At 56.2% G+C, this 24,603-nt stretch overlaps 11 protein-coding genes across 11 annotated transcripts; 4 read left to right on the top strand and 7 right to left on the bottom strand.

Annotated features, from left to right (window-relative positions):
* Positions 1–23: 23 nt before the first annotated feature.
* Positions 24–1,167, top strand: PpBr36_00016 (uncharacterized protein; the record flags this gene model as incomplete). Its single annotated transcript, XM_029887209.1, has 3 exons — positions 24–685; positions 751–815; positions 926–1,167. The coding sequence occupies 3 exons, from the start codon at positions 24–26 to the stop codon at positions 1,165–1,167; spliced, it is 969 nt and encodes a 322-aa protein (XP_029751137.1).
* A 203-nt stretch (positions 1,168–1,370) lies between these two features.
* Positions 1,371–4,315, bottom strand: PpBr36_00017 (uncharacterized protein; the record flags this gene model as incomplete). Its single annotated transcript, XM_029887210.1, has 3 exons — positions 1,371–1,629; positions 1,729–2,301; positions 2,721–4,315. 3 exons carry the CDS (start codon positions 4,313–4,315, stop codon positions 1,371–1,373), a joined length of 2,427 nt encoding a protein of 808 aa, XP_029751136.1.
* Positions 4,316–5,517: 1,202 nt separating this feature from the next.
* PpBr36_00018 (uncharacterized protein) lies at positions 5,518–7,815 on the bottom strand (the record flags this gene model as incomplete). The annotated part of the gene is made up of 4 exons (XM_029887211.1): positions 5,518–6,349; positions 6,486–6,759; positions 6,843–6,965; positions 7,077–7,815. 4 exons carry the CDS (start codon positions 7,813–7,815, stop codon positions 5,518–5,520), a joined length of 1,968 nt encoding a protein of 655 aa, XP_029751139.1.
* Positions 7,816–9,437: 1,622 nt separating this feature from the next.
* PpBr36_00019 (uncharacterized protein) lies at positions 9,438–11,058 on the bottom strand (the record flags this gene model as incomplete). The annotated part of the gene is made up of 3 exons (XM_029887212.1): positions 9,438–10,531; positions 10,618–10,871; positions 10,961–11,058. 3 exons carry the CDS (start codon positions 11,056–11,058, stop codon positions 9,438–9,440), a joined length of 1,446 nt encoding a protein of 481 aa, XP_029751138.1.
* Positions 11,059–11,936: 878 nt separating this feature from the next.
* On the top strand, positions 11,937–13,227 carry PpBr36_00020 (uncharacterized protein; the record flags this gene model as incomplete). The annotated part of the gene is made up of 2 exons (XM_029887213.1): positions 11,937–12,506; positions 12,580–13,227. The coding sequence occupies 2 exons, from the start codon at positions 11,937–11,939 to the stop codon at positions 13,225–13,227; spliced, it is 1,218 nt and encodes a 405-aa protein (XP_029752100.1).
* Positions 13,228–13,574: 347 nt separating this feature from the next.
* On the bottom strand, positions 13,575–15,283 carry PpBr36_00021 (uncharacterized protein; the record flags this gene model as incomplete). The annotated part of the gene is made up of 2 exons (XM_029887214.1): positions 13,575–15,034; positions 15,163–15,283. The coding sequence occupies 2 exons, from the start codon at positions 15,281–15,283 to the stop codon at positions 13,575–13,577; spliced, it is 1,581 nt and encodes a 526-aa protein (XP_029752101.1).
* Positions 15,284–15,720: 437 nt separating this feature from the next.
* PpBr36_00022 (uncharacterized protein) lies at positions 15,721–16,190 on the top strand (the record flags this gene model as incomplete). Its single annotated transcript, XM_029887215.1, has 3 exons — positions 15,721–15,750; positions 15,862–16,008; positions 16,101–16,190. The coding sequence occupies 3 exons, from the start codon at positions 15,721–15,723 to the stop codon at positions 16,188–16,190; spliced, it is 267 nt and encodes an 88-aa protein (XP_029752102.1).
* A 439-nt stretch (positions 16,191–16,629) lies between these two features.
* PpBr36_00023 (uncharacterized protein) lies at positions 16,630–17,197 on the bottom strand (the record flags this gene model as incomplete). Its single annotated transcript, XM_029887216.1, has 2 exons — positions 16,630–16,820; positions 16,903–17,197. The coding sequence occupies 2 exons, from the start codon at positions 17,195–17,197 to the stop codon at positions 16,630–16,632; spliced, it is 486 nt and encodes a 161-aa protein (XP_029752103.1).
* A 506-nt stretch (positions 17,198–17,703) lies between these two features.
* Positions 17,704–19,803, bottom strand: PpBr36_00024 (uncharacterized protein; the record flags this gene model as incomplete). Its single annotated transcript, XM_029887217.1, has 1 exon — positions 17,704–19,803. One exon carries the CDS (start codon positions 19,801–19,803, stop codon positions 17,704–17,706), a length of 2,100 nt encoding a protein of 699 aa, XP_029752104.1.
* A 1,680-nt stretch (positions 19,804–21,483) lies between these two features.
* PpBr36_00025 (uncharacterized protein) lies at positions 21,484–22,488 on the top strand (the record flags this gene model as incomplete). Its single annotated transcript, XM_029887218.1, has 2 exons — positions 21,484–21,895; positions 21,971–22,488. Coding segments are annotated over 2 exons (930 nt in total), but the record flags the coding sequence as incomplete, so codon positions are not given.
* Positions 22,489–23,234: 746 nt separating this feature from the next.
* On the bottom strand, positions 23,235–24,293 carry PpBr36_00026 (uncharacterized protein; the record flags this gene model as incomplete). The annotated part of the gene is made up of 1 exon (XM_029887219.1): positions 23,235–24,293. One exon carries the CDS (start codon positions 24,291–24,293, stop codon positions 23,235–23,237), a length of 1,059 nt encoding a protein of 352 aa, XP_029752106.1.
* Positions 24,294–24,603: the final 310 nt, after the last annotated feature.

The following is a 24,603-nucleotide window of genomic DNA, read 5'->3' on the forward strand; positions in this document are numbered from 1 at the left end:
AAAAAAAAAGACAAGATCAAATAATGGACGCCAACATCAACCCGGCCTTGGCAAAGGAGGACAAGGGCTTGGCCATCGTGGCCACGGCCTGGTCCACGACGGCCCTGGCGCTGATGCTCATGGGCCTCCGGTTCTGGGCCAAGGTGGCACGGTCGGGCGGCGGGCTGTGGTACGACGACTACATCCTGCTGGTGTCGTGGGTGTGCATGTACGCGACGGCGCTGGTCAACACCATCATGGTCTCGCTGGGCAGCGGGAAGCACATCGCGGTGGTGGACCCGAGCCGGCTGGGCGACCTCACGCTGCTGGCCAACGTCGCGGGCACGACGTCGATCCTGGCGGCGCAGCTGAGCAAGACGTCGTTCGGGCTGACGCTGCTGCGCATCGCCACGGACCGGCTGACGAGGGTGCTGGTCTGGTTCGCCATCGTCACCATCAACCTCGCCATGACGGCCAACCTGCTCAGCCAGTGGTTCCAGTGCAACCCGCCCGCCAAGGTCTGGATCCCCACGCTGCCGGGCTACTGCTGGACCGCCGAGCAGTCCGTCTTGTCCATCGTCATGGCCGCCTACTCGGGCGCCATCGACATCATGCTGGTCTTGGTGCCGTGGAAGATCGTCTTGTCTTTGCAGATGAGGCTGCCCGAGAAGATTGGCATAGCGTCGGCCATGAGTTTGGGTGTTTTGTAAGTCAAAGGGACACAGGGATAGACTGTAAGAAAAGAAGCAGCGCGCTAACTTTTGGTGACAGTGCTGGAGTAGCCGCCTGCATCAAGGCAGCCTTCATTCCCGGCTTGGCTGCTGGCGACTTTACCTGTAAGCTTTCCTTGGTCCAGCTTTCCTTGGCCCACCCACCCCCGCTTTCGTGCCTTTTTTGTATCACTACAATTCAACTGACTTGTCATCTCTCTGTCTCTCCTCAACAGTCGCCGCCTCCGAGCTCCTCATATTTTCTTACCTCGAGATCGGGCTCAGCATTGTAGCAGCATCAATACCGGCCCTTCGCGTCTTGGTCCGCGACAAGATCAGATCCAGCCGCAAGGGCTCCTCGAATGGTACGCAGCCAACCCAGCAGAGCAGGTTGGACACGGCGCAGGAGACGCAAAAGTATGTGCTCCAGGGAGGGCAAATACACCGAAGAGATTCGATTTCTGTTTCATATGTATGAGGTTCGGATTTGGATATTTTTTATACATGCGTACATACATATATACCCAAAAAAGGGGGCTGCTAACGGGCAGGTCTCGTGGCCTCGCTAGCCCCGATATTAATGTTATTTTCTTTTCTTCCATTACCCTTGATACCGTCTACCACTAGTCGCAATTTTTTTTTTTCTCTCCTTCTCGCATGCTCGGATCGCGCAAGACGTGCTCATGACATCTTCTTGATGCTGACTGAGCCGCTCTCTGGCTGCCCGTCCGCTGGGATCTTGCTTCCGTCTGCCAGGGTCTTTTCCGTAGCGCGGGTTCTCCACAGGACGGGGGCATAGACGAGGTCGCTGAGCATGGATACGCCGAAAAGGAAGATGGACGGTTCGGAAACGACATAAGGGTGCGCCTCGGGCCACCAGTACCATGCCCAGCTGTAGTTGACCCAGAGCCCGACGATGGAGCCGGTGAGCCTGGATGCCCTGTGAAAATTTCCGAGTGGTATCGGACGATCAGCAGCCATGGCGAGCAGAGAGAGAGAGAGAGAGAGAGAGAGACACAAGAAGAAGAGATGGACTCACCAGATCCACCAGTTGACGCCCCCGGAATGCCCTCTGATGACGAGCTGCGCCAGGCTCGTGGCCGACAGGTAGGCCTGACAAAAGGCGGCAGTCCAGAAGCCGAGCTCGGTGGTGTCGGGCCCGACGACGCCGCGGTAGAACTTGCCCTCGCGCCTGCCGACCTCGTTGGCGATCCACCAGTTGGCAAAGCTCCACTGCAGCCAGAGGGCGAGGGCGAGCAGCACGGCGAAGACGGCGGCGAGGTGGCGGGCGACCCAGGCGGACTGGCGGCCCCACTCGCGGCCGCCGAAGCGGACGACGCCGTAGACGAGCCCGACGTCGATGACGCTCCAGACGGCGAAGACGGTGCGCTCGAGCGGCGACTCGGCCACCTGGAACGCGTACACGAGCTCCCAGGCAAAGTTGAGCGCCAGCGCGAACATGGGCATGCCGTACGACTTGGACCGCCGCGACTCCACCAGGTACAGCGCGTACGCCGCCGTCCAGCACGACCCGCCCACCTGCAGGAGCGCATTGGAGACGGGGACGACGTGTTTTGGCACGTGCGGCGGTGGGACGTCGTTGGATCCCATTCTAAAAAATTTTTTTCTTTTCTTTTCTTTTTGGTGTTGTGCAAACTATGAATTCTATTGAGAGAAGATGGCTTTTGGTGAAAAAGGGGTGCTCAAAGGAAAGCGGCCGGATGGCTCGGAAAAAGATTTATTTATTTATTTTTTTCTTTGATTAAATTGAAAATGGTTCTGGTTGACAGCGAGAAAGAAAAGGGTTAGGAGTTCTCGTCTTACCAAAACCTTAATTTTAGCCTACAGCCCAATGACTCCTATGTTTGTACCAGAACGATACCACACAAACTACTTACTACCACGGTACATGAAATGATGAAATATATACACCAGAAGAAAAGAAAAGAAAAAAGAAAAAAGAAAAACAAATTCATCTCAACTTCCCATTCTCAGTCATCATGTTCCTTCTTGTTCGTCGGCACCTCATACTTCATCCCCTTGGTGACACTCCCTGTATAGTACCGCCACATGTCCGCCGCGACGTTGGACCCGTACTGCCAGGGATCCCTGTCGCCCACCAAGGGCAGGCGACTCCTCGCCTCCCTCAGATACGTCGAGCTGTTTGGGATGACGGGCCGCTTGGGCATGCTCCTCTTCTCCTCGGGGGACATGTAGGGCGTGGCCGACGTGGCGCCGATCTTCCTCTGGTGCTTCATGACGGCCAGGGCCATCTTGACGCGCACGTCGGCGCCCGGGGTCCACGACCCGGCCACGTAGCCCTGGATGGAGCAGGCGTTGGGCACGCCCTCCAGCATGCAGCTGCGCCAGATGTAGCTCTCGTTGGTCGGCTTCACCTTGCCGTCGACCACGGGCGACTTGCCGTCCAGCATCTGCACGTACAGGCCCGTCGCCGTGATGACCATGTCGGCGTCCAGCCTCTCGGGGGTCTGCACGCCCTTGGGGCCGTTCTTGAGCACGACGCCCGCCTCGTCACACGTGTCGATGGTCGCCGTCACCACCTGGCAGTTGGGCCGCTTCAGAGCCTGCCAGAAATCCCCGTCGGGCGACATGCACAGCCGCTGCTCGAAGGGGTCGTAGCGCGGGTTGAAGTGCACGTCCAGGGGGTAGTCCGACGGCAGGTTCTTCCGGGCCTCCATGGCCAGGTACCTGCGCCCTGCCTGGGGGAAGCTTAGCAGGAAGCCCTGCGCGAACAGGACCTCGAGCAGGCAGCGCCGCCAAAAGTCGATGCGGCTCGCCAGGCGAATGCCCAAGACCCGGCGGAGGAAGTTTCTGACGCGGTCCCTCTTGGGCAGCGCCAAGACGTACGACGGACTGCGCTGCAGCATGGTGACCTGGGCGGCCTTGTCGACAATGTCGGGGATGATGGTGATGGCGGTTGCACCCGAGCCGATGACCACGACGCGCTTGCCCGTGCAGTCCGTCTCCTCGGGCCAGAACTGCGGGTGGACCACCTCGCCCCGGAACCTCTCGAGGCCGGGAATATCGACCTCGCGTGCCCTGGAGTAGTCGTAGTAGCCACTGCACATGAACAGCCAGCCGGTCTTGATCGTGACGTGGCGCACCTCGTCCTCACCGCCGCCGCCTTCTCTCTGCTGGTGGGCCTCCACCTCCACCGTCCACTTCTGCTCGTCGCTCGACCAGGAGCTGGACTGGACGTCGTACCCGAAGCGGATGTGCTTGTCGAGCCCCTGGGTCTTGACGGCGTCTTGGATGTACTCGGTGATGAGGTGGGCGGGGGCAAAGTCAATGTCGTGCGGCCAGCTGTGCCACGAGAAGCCAAACACGGACAGGGAGCTGTCGGAACGGATGCCTGGGTACTTCCAAAAGGACCAGGTGCCGCCCATGACGTTGCGGCGCTCCAATATGGCGAACTTGAGGTCCGGGAAGGCTTCGCGCAGACGGTACGCCGAGTTTATTCCCGAGATGCCGGCGCCAATGATGACGACGTCAAAGTCTTCGTGTGTTGTGGTGCCATTGATGCCGTTGGTACCGTTGGTACCGTTGCTCCGGTGTACGCCATTGACCACCGCCGCCCCCGTTGCAGGAGTGGGTGCGCCGTTCATGATGGCTGTGGGGGTTGACTTCAAATCAGAGCAGTTGGTGAGTCTAACAATTCAGTGCAATGCGTCTAGTAGCATCGACCATCCAGTGGCATCTCGTGTGCATGGAACAATTTGCAAAGCTGGGGGAGGGGGCTGTTGGGGGGGCTTTTTAGTTTAGATTCCTCCGTGCACTAGTCTAGACCCTCTCCTTCGGGTAAAGCTAGACAGCTCAACAGAAAACAGCCGAGCGGTAAGGGACCTGTCTGATATGATAGATCCAACTATTACTCATTGAGGTAGACAGACAGGGTACATAGCTAGTAACTTTTGCAACAGGGTCCTATGCAAGCGTTGCCGAGAGTTGGACCCAGTATAAGATGCTTGTGCTTGTGGGGGGTATTTCAGCTTGAGACAGGGCTGACCATGACGATGTCGCAGGCCTGCAGAAAAAAAAAAAAGACAAATAAGATGTTTGTTTAGTCAATATCTTTCAATCGGCATCCCGGGTCTGATGAATATACCGTGAGTGTTGCGCGGTGCACGTTCACAAGATGACCAGCTCATCTTTTCTTTGACCGAGGTCCAGCAAGACAGGGAAGGTCCTGGTTTTTTTTTTCTTGCACATCAAGGTGCGGGTTAGTTCAGGAGCCATACATAGTACAACCGTACAACAAAATAGCTGTGCCCGCGGGCACCGACACGTCAAGAGGTGCATGCCGTCCGATTTCAAGGAGCGGAGCAAGCCGAGGTCTTGCGTATGCGGTACGTCTGCATGCAGTGCCTCGTATGTATGCAAGAGACCCCCGTCTCAGGGTCGAGATATCAATTAGATGGAAGCCATTGAAATCGCCATGTCAGTCAACCTCGGCTGCCTATTTGTGTCGCTGGCGTGTGTGTTGATTCGCTCATGATCAGCCACCTGTACTTATTTTGTCTTCTTCTTTTCTTTGCAGCTCCAAACTGAAACAAAGGCGGGGAGATGCTATTGTACCTGTAAGAGTGACGTAAACGTAACCAGCAAAGGTAACCCCGACACGCGCGAATGCCCACTAACCGTGCCATGCAAGCCGTGAGGTAAATTGCGACTGGTCCGTGAAAAGTCTTTTTTTTTTTTTCAATTCATTTTTATACATATACATTAAGATAAAAAAAAAAAAACATCACTAGCCGCGACTGTACATGCAGCCAAAAAAAATAACAATAGACGAAACTCCCCACCCCCCCTACGCACCCTTGTCCAGCACCACCCTCAATGCCATCGGCTCCACGCTCTCAACCCTGCCCCGGCCGTCCAGGTTGAATACGAACTGGTCCAGCGGCACGTCGCCCACCACGACGCTGGTGGCCCCGACCCAGGTTCCGCAGTCGGTGGTGAACATGAGATCGGTCGCCTGGCCCGTCAGGTCCTCGAAGACGGCCTTGAACGCCACCCTGCGGCCGCCGCCCTCCCTCGTCGTCTCCAGCCCGGTCGGGTACAGCCGGATGCTGGGGTTGGTGGGCGCGACGCCGTGCGCCATGAGCAGCGCCGCCGTCTGCATGTCGGTGCCGTTGCTGACCCAGCGGTGGACGCCCAGCCCCGGCCGGTCGGGCGACGTCGATATCTCGAGCGACGAGTTGAGACCCGACGGCCCCGTCGCCGCGTAGCGGCCCGAGTACAGCGCGTCCGCCTGCTCGCGCGCCGTCTGCTCCAGCGCCGGGATCAGCACGCCGCCCATGGTGTCGGCCCAGCTGAAGGTCGGGTTGCCCACGAGCGAGTTGCCCGCCACCATGATGCTGAACCCGGCCTCAAAGTCGGGCAGCAGCGCCATCAGCGCCGCGTAGCTGCCGATCCGCCCGGCCTTGTTGTACGCGTCCGTCACGCGCTTGTAGCCCGGCGGCCGCGAGAGGTTGATGCGCCGCACGCCCCACGGGTACCCTACCGCCGCCACCAGCTCCGATGTGAGCGATGCCGGCTTGAGCCAGCGGGACGTCAGCGCCGGCGTCATGAGCGCCGACGAGAGGATTGCCCTCCCTGCGCGCGAGAGGTCGGATGAAGACGCGTACATGTTGCCTGTCCTGTGTGTATGTGTGTGTGTGTGTGTGTGTGTGAATTTGTGCGTTGACCAAAAGGGTCAGCCGCGAGAACAGATCGCTTTTCGTGTGCCGCCGTCTGATGCCGGGCTTGAGGGGGATTTTTGGTCTTATAACTTACGGAGCAGCTTCACCGATACTGTACGACCATCCCGTCGCAGCGCCTGCGTTGCTGCCGTTGCCTGGGATGATGCCGACCGAGTCGTCGGGCTTGAACAGGGATGTTCTGTTCAGCTTGAGGGGAGCCAGCACCGAGTCGTGGAGCATGTCGGCATACGTCTTGCCTGTGATCTCCTCCAGCGCGTATGCAAGGATTTGGAAGGCCGTGTCGGAGTAGACGGTAGCCTTGTTGGGCCCATATTGCGGAGGGACTTTACCCATGCCTTGGAAAAACTCTAGACACCGGGGCGAAGATTTTGTTAGCAGCCCGAGACATATGTGCTCAAAGTCTATTCGTTCCCCAAAAGGCAAGACGTACGTGTGCGATCACACAGACGGGTCGGCCCGCAAGGCGGAATGTCGGCCGCTGGCAACGGTGGCAGGCCCAGAGCGGAGCGCGTACCGGCATCCAAGGTCGTTGCCATCTCCCCTACTTGAGCGTCTAACATGGTCGCAGTGATCCAATCAGTTGTGGGCTCTTTTTTTTTTTTTTCTTCTTCTTTTCTTTTTCTTCTTTAACCTTCCCCCTTTCTACTGGTGGTTTCGCACTCACAGTCACGCATTATTCCAGCAAGCTGGCTCGCCAACGCCCCGACGGTAATCTCTTCCCAGTTCGTCCTCATGACCGGGTCCCGCTTGACGTCCTCGGCCGTGTCCCTGGCAATCTCGGCCAGCTCCGGCACGAACCGCGTGATGGGCGTGCTCCAGTCCTTGTCGCCCACCTCGACCAGCCACGTGTAGACGGTGAAGATCTTGGTAAGGCTGCCGATGCGGTAGACCGTGTCGCCGTCGACCCGCTCGACGCCCGTGTGGTTTTGCCAGCCCGCCAGCTCCCGCGCCGTGTGGTGGAACTCAAACGGCGACTTTCCCCCTTGGTCCGACACGGACCACAGCTCGACCGAGAAGGACGTGTCGGCGCCACCGGAGCCCGCAGCCTGCGCCTCGAACGTCGCCGTCAGGTTGCGGAACGCAGCCTGCATGGTCGGCGACGAGGCCAGGTCGCGCGGCTTGGGGAACGCGGCCCCCTGGATCGGGCAGTTGAGCGGCGCCGCAGTCGCCAGGGCCACGCCGCCCACGAGGGTCAGTAGCAGTGCTGTTGCGAACATGATGGTTACCGCCACCGTGAAAAGAGCGGCACAGATGGCGAGGTCAGACAGCCGAGTGTCCGGGTGATGCAGGTGCTGGTGGTGGTGGTGGTGGCATGTCTGCTGCCTTTGAACCATGGCATAGCGGGGACACGTCTCAGCCTTATGATTGTACTTCAACCCATGCGAGGACAACGGAGATTGCATGCCGTGGCTTGGCCATCAGGAAAAGGTTGCTTTTCTGTTTTGTGTTGTTTGTCAAAAATAAATATTCTTTTGTCTGTTCATTGGTTATCTAGACCTGGCGTAGCGAACCTTAATCTCTGCTTTTCTTCCTTGTGGACAAATCCCGGCGGCCTGGCGCAGCAAGCTCCGTTGCACCGTTTCGGACCACCCACAAGACCTACTCTTTTTTTTTTCTTCTTTTTTCTTTTTCTCTCTCTCTCTCTCGTATGCCAAAGGCCGGACGAATATCATATTCAACCGTCCACAGGTCAGAGAGGGGGTGATCCAAAACCTGCCACTTGCTGGTTCGGTGTTGAGCCGAATTAGAAATTTGGGTTCGGCTGAATTTAAGCATTTGGCAATCGATATATTTGCTGCAGGGGCAACGGTGTATTGCCGCCACTTGCTCAGCGTCGAGACGCTTCTTGGTTTTCGGCAATTTTGCTTTCTCGCGTGGCGCCTTGATTGATAGAGTATTCCCTTCATACATTGATCTTGGGCTGTCCTCAAGCCCAGTCCGTATTGGTAATTTCAAGTCGCTGCCATGGCTCTCTCTTTAGTGTGATGTCGTATTTGCGGATCATTCTTATCCCTGATCGATTCCCCCCAGATCGCTGGAGGTCTAGAACTGTTGTTATTATTCGGTTCAGTTTCTCTTTATCCAAGTGGTCGTTCTTCCAAGGCTCAAAAGCAATCATGTTTCCTATCACACAACTTCCCTTCGCAGCTTACATCTCGGATAGTCTGCACCCGCGCCGTGCCATACGCTTTTGGTCCAGTGCGAAAATTGTCGGGTGCCTGCAGCGCCCAGATTTTGAACTCGCCATCGCCCAGCAGCTGAAGCAGCTTGTTGCAGTGGAACACGGTTGTTTGCCTAAACGGTCGAAAGAGGTCTGAGCCTGATAGCGGCCGTATGTACCAGGGGAAACGGCAGCCTGAAGTTATTTGCCAAGGATGCAGCGTTGAAAAGGACCGCCACATCCTTGTACCATACACGAGTACCGCATCTTGAGGTGGGAACCATGCAGAAAATATCACGCGGTCAAAAAGTTTGAGTTCACATGATACAAAGACCGCTGCTCATCATATCACTGCCGACCAGGTAGACGACCCTGTCGTGGTTGGCGAGAACAACCGCTTTCCTGGGCCAGGCATCATGGGAGCTGAAGAAGAACGCCCAATCCCCGGCTTGTCGAATTGGTTCATCCTGTCTTTGGCATGAGGCAAGGGTGAGACAAGAGAGCTAGCCCAAGACGGGCTACGGGGGCGATGTCATTTTTCCAGCCTGTGGAGGCGGAAGACGACTCCTGGCTTGTAGATGGGATCGCATGGTCCGGCATTACATACAAAGTGTATTGTTGTCAGGGTCGGCGAGGGTCAACCACGCTCGGAGCCAGATGACGCACATGATAGCTGGTGATGCAATGCTTTGATGGTATCTCGCTGTGCCTAATCTACTGTCCTTCATTCAACTCCACTTTGGCTGCGGCCTCGATTGACAAGAACACAAATGAAAGAAGAAGAAAAAAGAAAGCAAGACAAAAGTCCGTCGTCTAACAAATAGAGCTGAGTTGTTTTTGTAAAAAAAAAAAAAAAAAAACAGATCATTCCTTGCGTTCTGGGGGCTCTCTTGGCTGTACGTTCTTCTCTGTGCCCTGAACAGGTTCCCACTTATCCACTGTCGTTCTTGGCGACACCTGCTGTGGTTTGTTTGTGTCCCATCTGTGGCCGACGGCCTTGAGGCTGATTTCAGAGCCTTGATCGATTACCTTCCTGGTCGCCGGATCGTACCAGTACGCTACGTCCAGGTGGATGAATGCGCCAGGCGTCGTCACAACCACCCCGCCCACAAGCCTGATGCACCCCTGCGGGGGATAATCGTACGTACTTTGAGGTCGCCATGCCGGGTATCTGCTGAGTTCTCGCAAAAACGCAGCCCGAGGCGCATGCGATAAGGCTTGCAGCCTCTTCATCAGGGGTGCGTGTGTCTGCGGGTTGGCCATGTAGTCAAGCCACATTGGCATCAGAGGATTGCCTTCCTCGTCTGTCCAGCCGGGCCGTGGTTGCTGTTGGTCTTTATCCGCGTTGTTCGCCAAGGACCGCGAATCGTCTTCGCCTGCAGGCGAGTTGATCCCGGAGGGCGTGATAAGGGGCAATGGGGAGGAGGGAGAGGTCTTCCCAGGCCCGTCATATTTGGGTGCCCCTGGGCGTGCTGGCGGTGAAACGACCGGCTTCGAAGCGCCAAATGCCGGAGGTAAGCCTGTGGGTAACGGTCCCAATATACGGATTGAAGGCTGCTTGGGAGGGTCGGGAGTCCAGACCGGCACGTCGCGGAGTGACCATTGTTGTGATTGCGACGACGGCGTAGACTGAGTCTTAATGCCCATGGCCTGCTTGACTTCAACGACTGTTGTATCCCACAAACTAGACATAAAGGCCCAGGAAGCCATGAATAGGGCCTGTGGATGAAACACCCGTTCAACCCTCTTCCAGTAGTTCCGTGTGACGAGGCGTCTGCGGAACAAGGGACCGTCGTTGTCGTCTAACACAACCATACCCAACTGGTAGGGCTCTGGATTGGGTCCACCAGGCAATATTATGGTTAGGTTTGCGTTGACTGATAAAGCTGGTCCAAACCTCTTGACCCATGGCGTGCCAGGTGCCTTGTATGCACTATTAACTTTGCCGATAATCTCCGCTGTTTGGAGGAAAAAGCAGGGAGCGACAAATGTTAGCAGTCTGAATTTTATGTTCTAGTTAAACCGACACGTTAGGAGAGCGTACCATTAGCCGCTTGCCGCCGCGACTCGTCCTCTACAAAGCGCATATATCGCTCCCATACTGGACCGCTCCGGGGGAACCCCGTGGGCTTGGTCAGTAGTTCGAAGTGAGGAAGCGGCAGGAAGAACCCGGGGAAGTAAATGTCTTCTTCATGTTTTTGAAGGCTTTCCATGTCTATTTCGGCGAGTTTTCTTTCGAACAGGTAGAGCATAAAGTATGCGCAGGCGAGGGTTGCGCCGCATTTGCCTAAGTTCCGCCTACATCGGAGCAAGCGATTTTGTTAGAATATGGATCCAGAATAACAGAAAGCGAAACTGTGCAGTGTATGTATCCAGCAACAACTAACCTGAGCCATGGTTCCCGAATGCTGGTTCGGTGCAGATGGACGACATCAAACCGAGGGCTGTTCCTGGCCCAGGGCCGGCGCCAGATGGCTCGAAACATGGCGACTATGAGGACGGGAGGGTGGGTGGCGCGCCGGAGCGGCGGCCTCGAGAAGGGAAACGACTATGCAAAAGTTGTAATGATACTCCGGTTCAGTGTGGGATCGCTGTCGGTATGACCAAAAATCGTCGGGAAAAAGTGTTGACCGGTAGGAAAGCCGGGTTGCTTTTTCGGAATGTGGTAGCAGGATACGGGTGGTGGTAGAGTAGCAGTCGTCGGGGTGGCGTGCGCTGCGCAGAAAAGTTCAGAGTTACAGGCTGTCTAGTCAGACTAATCGCGGTGAATTGTTTCAAAAAGTTGGCGGCAGGTAATCGCCGAGAGCCGGGCTTGTAACGCGATGCTCGATGTCGAAAGAATGAACTTGACTTGATCTGAGGGGTTGTACGGAGCCTGCGATGATGGTCAGCCGCTGCTAAGTGGTGGAGTCAAAATCCTATCTCCCTAAGTAAAATCGTAAATTGTAAATCGCCGCCCTCCTGCATCGGTTGGCGGGCGCCGTTGAAATCGCGTCACGCTGAGGCCAGCGTAGCCGGCTGACGTAATCCATTCAAACTGTGCTGCTTGCCTGGAGACTGATTAACTTGGTCTGTGCTCATACACGACACACGACGTCAAGACGGCTGCAACGTCTGCGGAGGAACTCTTGTGCACTGTATTGTTGTACTGTACCGCATGGCCTTGGAGCTGCTCCGAATCATTTGTGCTTGCTACTGCTGCTACATGTATTGCATTGTTATCAATCCCGAATCGCCGAACCACACACAGCCTTCAACCATCGGAGGCTGACTATTAATCTAGATTAATCTTCATCGCGCCCGGCCTGTATCGACTTGATTTTGCGCAGCAGCTCAAAAATACAACCGTCTGTTGCGCTCACGATGAAGTGGTGCACAAAAACATTTGCCTCGCTGTCGCTAGCAGGCCTGGCGTTGGCAAGCAGCAGCCGCTTCGACAACGATGCTGAAGTCTTCATCCTTTCGGCCAAGCACGATGCCAGCTCCACTCGTCCACGCCTCCCACCCCAGCTCGTCCGCCACATCCTCCTCCAGCGAGTGTCGACCGGCGACGACCACAGCAGCCTGTCGGCTGATCTGCCCGACGAGATTGAGACGGACCGCGCGCTCGCCTATCTCAACCAATACGGCCGCGAGCCGAGGGCTCTGTTTTCCGCCGGCAAGGATGACGACAGGAATCCTTCAATGGTCTTGATGCTGGAGGGCATCACCGAGGACAACGGTAGGGCACTGAGGCAGGGTCTCAAAGCCAGGAAGCAGGCTTTGGCCTTCACCGTGGCCGACACGCCGTCCGCCGACGCGACTGCGGAGCTGCTCCAAAGGGACTTTTCAGGTCTGCTGTCAAGCTGTAACGAGGTTGCCGACCTGGTGACCCCAGAGAACGACAAGTGCTGGTCTGGTCGGTCGTTGGTGGCCAAGCACGATGTTGCCAAGGTAAGTCGCCTTTGATTATTCTCCTACCTCGTCTAGGTCCCCGTGCGAATCGCCTGCTGATGATCTCCCGTAGAACCCAGAATTCCTTTCCTCCCTGACCTCGAACCTGGACACCCTCCTGGCAGCCACCAGCAAGAGTCACATGGAGGTCATGCTTCTCCTCGTGCCCGAGAGCAGCCGCACCGCAGGCCTCAAGGAGTGGACGAGTGCAACCAACCACCTCGACCGCCGCCAGGCCGAGGCCGTCATAACCGACCACCGCGCGAACGGCCACTCGGCCAAGGCGACTGGACACAAGAAGCAGGCCGTGTCCTCGTCGTCGGCGTCCACCGCCGCGCTTCGCAAGATCCCCAACTGCTTCGCCTCGGCCTCGGCCTGCATGAACGCGACCGACAGCTGCTCGGGCCACGGCGCCTGCCACGACCGCTTCAGCGCCGACGACTCCAAGCCCGAAACGTCGGCCGACGGCAAGACGCTGGTATGCTTCCAGTGCGTGTGCGCCCCCACCATCAACAACGACGACAAGGGTGGCCAGAGCCGCACCTTCTGGGGCGGCAACACGTGCGCCAAGCAGGACGTCAGCACGCAGTTCTGGCTCATCGCCGGAATGACCGTCGCCTTGATCGGGCTGGTCAGCTTGTCGGTCGGCATGCTCTTCAGCGTCGGGGAGGAGAAGCTGCCTGGTGTCATTGGTGCTGGCGTGAGCAAGTCTAGCAAGTAGACAAGTGTCCATGGCTCTATCATTTGTTTTTCATTTTGAGAATTTGTGGGACCTGAAGGAAACACGAAATGAAAAGGAGGGAGGAGGAGGCCTTGACGCACTTTCGAGAAAAGGTTGCCGTCGGTCGATTCGTCATGTCTAGTGTTGGGGTAGCTTGTAACATAGCACTCGTGCATACAGCAGTGCACCGTCATTATCAGGCGTCCCGGTGGGTTTCTCAGTTTCAGTCAACGTAAGTTAGGCATGGCAGTAGCCATAATCCAAGGGCTCTTTTGTTTTTGTTCTTGTTCTTGTTTTTTTTGTTCTTCTGCGCATTAGACTATTCCCCAAGTACAAGATATGACTGGTCAAGCTTGACCCGTCGCACCGTCATCTACGTCTACTTCCATCCTATTGCTAGTCGGCGTACCGAAACTCTCGAGCCCCCGCTCCGCCGGCGGTACAGGCCTCAACGGTGAGTTGACTGCGCTCCCCTGAATGATCTCCGCAGAGGACACACCGGTTTTTGCCTGGTAGTCCTTGCCGGCTTTGTCAAGAATAGCCTGAACTTCGGCTTCCCTCGTGACGATCTCCTCCTTTTCCATTTCGAGTCTCGCCACCTGCGCCTTCTTGGCCGCCACGTCACCCTGCATCCCCAGCAGCACAGACTGCATTTGCGCCAGACAAGCGGCCAGGTCGGGCAGGGGCTTCATGCGTGGTATCTCAAAGACGTCTCCCGCCGTCCCGACTCGCGCCGAGTGTTGCCGCTGCTGGTTCAGGCCGTCCATTCCCGCTCTGGTCTGCGCCTCCTCGTAGGCGGCGCGCCGCTCGGCCTCCGAGTCGTCATCGTCGTTCAGGTCGCCGCCTAGCCCATCGGCGCCGTCATCCTCGGCAAGGTTGATGAGCTCCGCCATCTCTGCCCTTCTCTTCTTGGCCGCCTCACGCTCCGCCCTGCGGCCCAGAGACAGCCCGCCGTCCTCGACGTACTCGTCGAAGCCCTCCCCGAGATCCTCATCCTCCCTCACCAGCCTCGACTCCTTTTCCTTTTTCCTCCTGGATCCGAGGCTGATGTACTCGGCTTCCTCCTCGTCCGACCCCTCCAACGGCATGAACTCCTGCTCGGCGGCCAGGCGGGCGCGGCGTTCCTTCCGCTCCCTAATCTGCGTCTCGGTCAGGATGGACGGTGTGCTTTCTGGCTTGTGCCTAGTCACCTGGCCTGGCTCGTTGACGATAACAGCGCCGTCCAGCTCCGCCATGTCAAGCTCCATCGCCTCGTCGTAGGCCAACGGTCCGTCTCCATCATGGATCCGCAGCGAAGAGATGTCTCGTGGCGTGTTGGGCGTGCTGTTTGCCAGCTCGTCCAGGAACTCCTTGCTGTAGCGCGGTCCATCATCCTCACCGCCAAGGGATGGCCTGCCGCCGCTTCCGCCTATGGGGAGGCGACTCCGCAGAGCGCTGTTCTCAAATGCTCTGGCTGACAGGCTCATCTTTTTCGGGGTGCCAAATGCGGTGTCTGCTGCCGCGTCTCCGTCATCCGCCTCGGCTGCGTCGCCGCCAAAGGAGAGGCGACTTGAGAGGCGCTTTTTCTTGGTCTTTGTTGAGCCGGCGCGGCTGAGGGCGGGGCGGACGACCACAGGCCCGTCGTCATCGTCATCGGCAGACACGCTTGTCGGTTTTGGCTTGGAGTCTGGCGGGGGCGGTGGTGCGCTGTTGCTATCGTCGCCCTCGGATGCCTCGTGAACGTTGATGCTCCTCCGAAGGGCAGACTGCTTGAATGGGCGCTTGCCGAACTTCAGCGGCGCTGTGGATGTGCTAGCTGTCGTCGTCACTAAAAGCGAGAGTCCAAGACATGTCGTCAGCGTGCTGAATATGATGATAGAATGCCGCTGATCAGCACAATGGCCCAGAATGAAGCTAAGACATGAAGATATCCTGGAGAGGGGCCGAATTACTAACCTTCCTTTACCGGTTCGCCTGTTGAGCTTTCGACCGATTTCGGCACATCGTCGTCGTTATCATCTCCGCCGAATGTGCGCACGGCACGGGGCTTTCGTTTTGAGCTGAACAGATTCGCCATGAGGACAAGATTACTTTGGGGAATAGACCGGGGTTCGTTGGTCGTCTCAGTTATTTTTTTATTGAATCGTATAATCGGTTTTGGCAACTTGTACGGCTATGCGACAGTGATTGATTTACAGGGATTCAACACGAAAGGTCAAAGTCCAGTCGCGTCACTGCGGAGCTTCCAGGCCCATTTCTTTTATCTCTGGCTTATCGGCGCATCACGTGCTCCAGAACTCTCCCCGCGCCCGCTGCTGGTCGGTCAGTTCGTAGCGCAGGAGCTTCGATTTCGCGACGGATGCAGGCTGAACGGTATCTTTCTGCAAAAAGTACCAGCAAAAACCGCGACCGTTGCCCCAGCCCCTACGCTATCTGGGCTGCCGATTGCACACCAACTGAAGTCGCTACAAACCCTTCTGCAAACCGCGCGAATACACGCTCACCGATTGCACAATGGGTCCTCCTCAACCCGAGCTGAAGAAGGTGCGCGCCCTCTGATATTGAAGCTTCCCCCAGCCTAGCCTTGTCTGAGGCTAGCAATCTCTCTACAATGGCACGAGTATACTGACCCGCCACTTCTCCACACTCACACAGTACCTGGACAAGAAGGTCTTTGTCCAGCTCAACGGCTCGCGCAAGGTCGTCGGTGTCGTGCGCGGCTACGACGTATTCCTTAACATTGTGCTGGAGGATGCATTTGAGGAGAAGGACGGTGGAGAGAAGGTCAAGATTGGCACTGTGGTCAGTATTCTTTGCAACTCCTTCTTTTTTCAGTCTTTTGGTCCTTTCTGTTAACCCCCTGTACTAACTGACTGCTGTCGGTCTGTGTATAGGTCATTCGTGGAAACTCGGTCGTCATGTTGGAAGCAATGGAGCGGATAGGCGGCGACGACAGGCATGGCGGTGGCGGTGGTGGCAGATAGAAGGGAACGGGGTCCAGTTATTTGTGAGGGAGCTCTGAACTTGATCTACATCGGGGTTCAACAAAAGCCAAAAGGGAAAAACAACTAAAAGGGGATCGAGCGCAGAGTGACACGCGTGTGGTCCGCAGACTCTCGGAGCGATGGAGGTGTTATGGCCAGCTATGTCGATTATGGTGCCTACGATTAGCCAGCCAGGTTTCAACCCCACCGCAACCTCGAGATGGTCAGGATATGGCGCACCTAGGGATCCAGGAGCGTTGTTGTCTTTTTTTTTTTTTGGGATGCGGGAGTCGCGATATGGCGTGGCGTGGCTTGTGCCGCCTCATTGATGCTTCTCCAACCGAAAAGTCAAGGGCAGAGAGAAAAAGAAACGATACCCATGAGACAACGTCAGATTTAAAAACCAAAGTGCTCCGATATGCATGCCGCGTTCCCGATGCTACTTCCAACATTTTTCATCAAAGCCTTCTACACCCTTGGCCCCGAACCGCTTCACCCAGCCCTTGATGCCTCCTTCCAACAGCATGCCCTGGATCTGCGTGTCGCCCTTTTCGTCGACGTAGTCCTGAAACCAGTTTGCGCACTTCCAGCCCCTGCCTCCGTCTGAGCAGGATCCTGAGTAGGCGACTGCTGCGTTAGGATGACCACTTTTGCCCAAGCCAGCAAGTCGTGGCGGGGAAAGAGGGAGGGTGCAGCATAGATCAGGTCTCACCACAGTAGAACACGACCCGTTTGACCCCAGCCCTCCTGCAGAGGTCGTAGACGGCCCCGCGCGTCGCATACAGGCTCTGCGCCGGCAGGTTGACAGAGCCGGCCACGGTGCCGCCCGTCCAGTCGTCGCGGCGCACGTCGACGAGCAGCACGTCGTTACCCCCCGAAGCAGCGCCGGCCCTGTCCTCTAGAAGTTTCAAGACCTCGTCCGCGGGGAGGATCGGACAACGTGCCTTGGGCGCCGGAAACGCGGCCCACCACGGCTCGGCCTTTGGTGGCTGTTGTGGTTCGTCCATTGCTTTGTGAAGGGGTGGTATCTGTTTCGGAAAACGCGGCCTGCACACGATGTGATTCACATGGATAACCCAAGAAGTATGGATGAGAAGGTTGGAGGCAGTCAACTAATGCTTACAAGATGCTCTTCTGGGTTTGGGTTTGATTTAAAGCGGGACCTCGCAGGGGTGTTGGCTACTTCCCCTCATCCTTATTGTCACGCCACAAATACCTACGGCTGTGATGCATGCCGCACTTGACAGATAGCGTGCAGATGTCCGCGACGCGCCTTCGATGAATGATACCAATGCTGACTTGATTGATAGACCATTATCAATACAAACCGGCCGCATTCCAAAAGATTAGCACGACAACAGCCCACGAGCACATAAAACACAATGCACTATATCTCATTAGTTCATGCTGAAATTTATTCTGGTCCTGGAGGCCGAAGACTAGCACGCGGACTAATCACTGAAAGGACCGATGAGCAACACCATCTCGCCGTTTCAGCCCCCTCTTTGTTGCATTATACGCGAGCTTCTGGCCTTTCGACCTCGCCGGCAACTTCAACAGGTCTGGCGGCATCCACATGGCCATTGCTGCCTTGAGCAGCCTGTGAGTTCGACGTTTGACCAGCTCCAACATCAGTTGAGCCCTCTTCGGTACTTTCGTCCTCGCCAGCTTGGCGTTCCTTGCTGCCACCGGTAGGAATATCCTCTCCGGCGTTAACCGCGTGTTTTGTATGGCCCCCTTCACGCTGGACAGCCGCACTTCCCTCTCTAGTTTCAGATGTCACTGGCACCTTAGCAGTTGTATTTCCCACCGCCGGTTTTGTGTCATTGATGCTCCTCCCATTAGCATGAGTCGTTGCAGTCAAGGTTGCCAGATTACTCAGCTGCGCGAGCGCCTTGGACTTGCGCTTGCGTGCTTTGGCTTCACGTGCTCGCTGTGCCTTCTCCCGGGCTTGTTCCAGTTTCGACAGTTCGTCTTTGATAAACTCTCGGATACCATCCCGTGCCGCGAGCGGGTCTGAGCGATGTGAGAGGAGGTATCCCTGGATGAGGGCCGGAGTTACCGTGTCTTCGGGTATATGCGAAGCAAACTCGGCTGCGACCTCCTCGAGCTGAAGTGTTTCTGGCTTCTTATCCAGGCTTGTTGATGGCGCAGGGGTGATGACGGCAGGAGTGGTCTGTCCGGACGTCTGCGCGCCGAGTTTTGACATGTTGGTTTCCGCAGCAGGACCAAAGTCGGCCGAATGTGCATCCTCAGACTGGGCGTACATGCGGAGGAACATTAGCCTTGCTGACTCTTGGTTGATGTTACCAAGGAATATCTTTCGATCGATACGGCCGGGACGAACAAGCGCCGGGTCGAGCTTGTCGGCCAAATTGGACGTCATAAAGACAATGCGACCCTCCTGGCTGGCAACACCGTCGAGAACGTTCAGCAAGCCCGAGAGAGTGCTTCTGCTCCTTCCAGCTCGGTTTTCCTCCTCCTCGTCATCATCCTCTTCCTCGTCGTTGTCGTCAAGGCCGCTCATTCGCGTCGCAAGGTCAACCCGTTTGTGTATCCCTACGGCATCAATATCTTCAAGAAGAATGATGCACCGTGGGGGGAGCTCGTCAAACATGGATTCCAACTCGCTGTCGTTGCCGATGCTCGGTACATGCAGGAGGTACAGCTCCAGCTTGAACATACTTGCGAGCGCCAGGCTGAGCGATGTCTTGCCGGTGCCGGGCGGACCATGCAGTAGGTAGCCGCGGCGGTAGGGGATGCCCCGCTGATGGTAAAAATCTCGTGTTTGCGGGTCGAGGTAGTTGATGATGTCGGCGACCAGCTCCTTCTTGATCTGCTCGTCAAAATGCACTGTTTGAATTGGTCGCGTAGGACGAAGGATGGTCGTATCCCAATGTGCCCCGTTGTAGGTCTTTTTGCAGGTACGAACGGTAACGTAGCGTGCGCGCTGCGCCTCGCCCCAGTCCCGGCAGTCATTGAGGAACTGCTTGATGGGGGCTACGGAGCGGCCAAAACACATGACGACAAGGGGTTCGCCGCCATTTGGTGCGTCGAAAAACTCTTCCGGGCTATCGCGGGCGAACGTGCTGCCGCGCTGGATTCGGACGCGGCGGACGATGAACAGGCGTTTACGATGCCAGAACCAGGTGGTGCCGAAGGTGGGCATGTACTCAACGGGGCGGCGAGTCTCGTTGGCGCAATCATCGCGAACCGACTTTGCGCGGTGGTAGTAGTAGCGCTCGTCGTTCACCATCTCGCTGCGGGCGGCCAGGACGCGGGTGCCTTGGCGTGTGAGGACTGTGGATGAAAGCCAGTTGAGGACCTCGCGATTGAGACGATCGCTGGCGGCAACGGCAACGGAGGCGGTGCAGAATCGAGTCAAAGTCCAGTACAACTTGAGACTAATGTGGTTCAGGAAGTGGAAGCCGCTTGACATGGCGCCGATGAGCGAGAGCAACCCTATTATCGCGCTGATGTCGACCTGAAGCCATTTTCGGAGAAAAGACGGTATGAAGCTGAGCCCCGGGGCGGTCCGATTGAGTATGTCCTGAATGGTCGTACCACCAGTAGCAGCCTGAAGGCCAATGAGGGTTGCGACGGCGTCACTCATGGCGGACACAACGGCTGACTGAGTCGCCTGGTCAAGGACAATGATAGGTACGCCAACTCAGCTGGGGATATTGATGAGGGAATGGTGCGAAGACCAGAGAATATCAACGAGAGCTAGCCTACTGGGTGAGCGTCTGATGAATTTATCCTGTATGACCAGGTGTCTTGGACCAGAGGCACGCAACCGTGGTAGTCGAGTGCAGTGGTGCAAGGAACGGTAATCTCATCAAAAACTAGAGTCTAGTTTAGCAGAAAAATCGGGGCTGTCTGGTGCATAATTCAGAAAAGAGAGCTTGCTTCCCGCAGGCAAGAAGCTGGTAACGCTGCCTAGTGGTGTAGTGTAATCGTGAGTGACGTGTTCAAGTTTGTTGTCGGAATCTTTGACCGGTCGGGATGAAAATCGATCCAAAGCTGAGTCTGTCCCCGTCTATAATATGGGGGAAGAGGTTCGTATTATATGCCAAAAGAGACGCAACGGCCCCTGCGGCTCTTCGGCGGGTGAGCAACCAGACAGGGCTTGAGTACCTTGGACAATGGGATTGATCCCGGTCTGATAGCTTAGCCTTGGGTTAAGTACCTCGACACCGAAGAGATCGCCAAAGCTGCGAGTGGATAGCAGCCCGAATTGAGTAAGCAACGGCAGCTCCGATCAATGTTGGCGGTCAGGCTGAGCTGGTACCTGCCCCGCCTACCGACAGCATCCATCATGATGGCTGCCGTTTGAGTAGGTGCCTAGCCGCCAATCATCGGAGAGTTAAAGTCGCAGGAGAACCATGTCAAAAACAATTGACCTGCACGTCCTGTTTGGACTGCATAACGATTGTGAGGCTTGTCACACCGTGAAGGTGACACGAAAAGGGGAAAAAAAAAAGAAAAGAAAAAGAAGTAAAAAGGCAAGAAAGCAAGGGGCAAACACAACAAAATTGTGATGTGGTCGGTGGTCGGTAGCCGGGTGGCTGCTTGGAACACGGTTGACGAATGCGGTATTCGATCAATCAACGCGTGTCCAGGATGAGAAAAGTCAAAAGCTAATAGGTTGATGGTGCCTTGATACCAGGGTAGCCAGAATAGAATCATGAGTTCAGAGTACTCGTCTTCTCGCGACCAGGCATCGCCAATACTTGTGACCCGAGATAATGGTCGGTCCCTCACCTTGCCCGATTTAAACCTAGGATGGTTGTGGGGGGTGTGATGAAAGAAAAAGAGAAATGACCCACCTTCAAGCCACTTTGACAAGCAAGGTAACCTAGCCCGGTCGGGCGCTTTTGACTTGGTCTGTGCATTGAATTGAACCCTTCTTGACTCAATCAAGCTTGGACCACTTATGATCGCAATCCGCACAAGCTCCATGTTCCGACCAGTTACGATCAACCCCGGAAACCAAAGCCGTCGCGCCCGCTCCCTCGTGAGCCCAATCCCTGGGAAGGCATCCCCGGCCATGTGTGGGCGAACTACGGAGCATTTGGAATCTAGGTCCAATCTAGGACTAGAGAAGCTGCACCGCATCACTGAATGCACTCGGTATATTCCAAACTACATACACCCAGAAGACAGATGCACAAAACACACACTCTTCAACTTTAAACCAAAAATCAGCTTATTCGGCTTGCAGACACGTCATAATCTTCTTTCAGTGGGCTAGGTATCTTTGATATTTGTATTTTAACAATCCCCTACAGCCAAGTTGCGAAAAGCCGAGCTTCCAGAGCTGTTATCCACTCCATCCGAGAACCCCCCCGGCAGCTTCGCATCGTCACATATCCAAGACCTATCTCGACCGCAGTCCGAACCAACAGCCATGGATCGCATCAAGGCCCTCCCAGAGAGGACGGCATATACAGTCCTGCTGGCTTTGTGCAACGATCCGTCCATCCTGAAGCGCGCCGTCGAGTTCTCGGAACTTCTGCAACCACCACCCGAGACCGCACACTACGAACCGCCAACTTCACAGTCACAGAGGAAGAAGCGCAAGTCGCCCATGGTGTACGAGGAGAACAGTGAAGACGTGGACGATGACCAGTATGAATGCGCGCGCTGCGGCCAGATTTTCCTCCGCAGCCAAGATCGGGAAGACGCCTGCGTCTATCACGAAGGTGAGTCAAGTCTGCCCACCATCCCTGTTCGCACTTGTAGCAGCTTGCTGACTTGTAGACGATTGTAACGAGCAGGCGACGTAGAACCAGACTACGACGGTTTCTGGGAGGACCTGGAAGACTTTGATGAAGAGAACGATGGCCCGATCGACACGGACGAGATGCGCCAGCGCTTCCCGCAGGGTTTCTTCTGGGATTGCTGTGGAAAGAAGCTTAGCGACCAGGGCAGTGGCTGCCGGACTGGCTATCACATGGTCCGCAGCGGCGGCAGCATGAAGCGGTCTCGGGTTTCCGTCGACGACACACCTGACATAGAACTCAGCCCCGAACCGCCGCACTTGCGCCAAACATTGCATTCACAGCAGACACCGCTGGGGAATGAATACTCGCTCCTTGACAACTCGGAGGAAGACGACCTGGTGGAGCTGAATATGCAACCTGATGGTGGTGGCGCTTCCAGTGCCGCGTCTTCTGGAAACGACACTGTTCAAGTCACGAAATACATTGAGATCAACGAGGTTGTTGAGCTGGACGGCGATAGCGACGCGGGTACCAACGGCCATCAGTATGGTTCACGACGGGAGAAGACGTAACACTTGACTACGGATATCTGGTTGCATTTTTTACCCCAGTACCTGACATGGCGCCACATGTTGTTTTTCCTCCACGTCTTCGGCACATATACTGGTCTATGTCCGCCAGGAGGACTCATGCGAATTGATTGCCTTTTTTCAGCACCGGCATCACAAGCAGCATTGTACGAGGCTATTATTTTTACATTACACGACCGATTTGAATTTGCACTAGACACGCCGCCCGGTTAGGACACACCTAGCTGCCCATCACGAGGAAGCCTTCATACACAAGACTACAGCATGTTGAGTTTTGGTTGAAGGATCATATGGAACGTTTACTAGCAGCCTTTCACAAGCATGATACGGTGGTTTTTGTTCTTACCATCAAGCAGTAAGCTTTTTCAAAGCGCCACAGCAGCACGCCGCGGATGGTCTCTGACCGTGTCGCTCAGACTAGCGACTATGGGTTTTTATAGAGAATGAGGAGATGGTTGGGATTTGGTCAGTATGCAGACGTGAGTTTCGGCACGATTATTGGCTCGGCCAAGCTGGTAGCCAGACCCAGTCCGGTTTTTGAGCGCTATTTTGCACCGGCCAAAACATGCCCGAGAGCATAAGACCGCCAGGGGCCACTTGTTACTTGAAATGGTAGTATTATTCAATAATTAATGGGATAGTTTATCGAGTCCTCTTTTTTTTTTTTTTTTTCGCCTCAAAGACTAAGCAAACAAACGCGGCATGCACAATGGCCCCCAAGACACCGCTTAACGCCTCGTGCTCTGAGTAAAGGGCGTGTGTTCCTCATCCCCGTCCCTATGATAATGTTGTGCCGGCAGCTCGCTCGTCGTGTTGTACGTTGTCGGCATTTCAGCAGGCGTAGCGTCCGAGTACGGCGTGGGCATCTCGGAAGGCGAGGTGCCGGGGACCTTGTAATACTCGCGGGTGTTTTGGTCGGCGTAGTACGTCTTGTTGTCCTGCGGCCCGCCTCCGTGCGCCGCTATGTGCGAGTATCCGACCGGCAGTTCCGACGCGTTGCTGCGCGGCGAAAACGGCAGGCCGTTGTGGCCCGCCAGCTCGCTCGTGCCCGGCGACTGCGCGTTGGCGGCCGCCACCTCGTCGGCTTCCTTCCTCTTGATGCGCCGCCAGACGAGGAAACCGACCAGCCCTATGATGGCCAGGGCCGCGACCAGCCCCACCACGACACCTGCTATGGCGCCCGGCGCAAGAGACGACGAGGACGAGTCCGAGCTGGAATTCCCGGACCCGCCGCCTTCTGCTGACCCTGCCGACCCCGCTGCGCCCGTGGCGGATGGAGAACTGCTCGCGCTGGACGCCGCGGCCGAAGAAGCTCCCGAGGCGGTCGTCGTTGCTGCCGCTGACGACGAGGACGTTGCGGTCGGGGTCCTGGTGGCGGCGATGACTTCCGTCGGGGTGAACATCAAGGAGCTGGCATCGGGGTTTTTTGACGCCAGGGACGAATGCACGGCTTCGAGGGAGGCTACACTTATGTTCCGCAGCGTGTCGTATCCCGTGCTCCAGCAAATGTTGATCTGGCCCTTGGTCTCGGTGCACTTTTCCTTGCCGTTTGCAAGGCAGCACCAGCTGGTCGTGCCCGAGCCGCAGGCCATGGTCGAGCCGTCGCCCTGGCACGGCGTCGAGCCGGTCCAGCACACCGCGGTGGCGCCGGCGTCGCAGCAGTAGCTGCGGCCCGTGGTGGGATCACGGGCGCATGCGTTTGGGGCTAAACATGTGAAAGGGTTGGTTGGACATGTGTTTTTGGTCTTGCTGGTCGTGAAAAACCAGTTGTCGTAGTAATCGGTCATGGTGGGCGACTGTGAATTGGAGGCTTGGTTCACCCCCTCTATCTTGTTACAAGCTTTGGGCGATCCGCTTTTGTTGCGTGTTGAAGCGACGATAGCAGATGCCCGGATCTTTTTGGACTCTGGTGCGACTTTTGTTTTCCTTGTTGCAGACGAACCAAAAGCTTGGCTGGAGTGTAGCGGATGCAATCGACGGGAGCGATGCGGTGCGAAGAAAAGTTGAAAAGTCCTGAAAGATTCTCAAGAAATGGGGGAAAGGCTATGGGCACACGCGCTGCAGTCTTACATTCTTTTCCTTTTACAGCCCCCCCCC

The sequence above is a fragment of the Pyricularia pennisetigena genome, chromosome 2, assembly GCF_004337985.1.
Source record: "Pyricularia pennisetigena strain Br36 chromosome 2, whole genome shotgun sequence".
Classification (NCBI taxonomy): domain Eukaryota; kingdom Fungi; phylum Ascomycota; class Sordariomycetes; order Magnaporthales; family Pyriculariaceae; genus Pyricularia; species Pyricularia pennisetigena.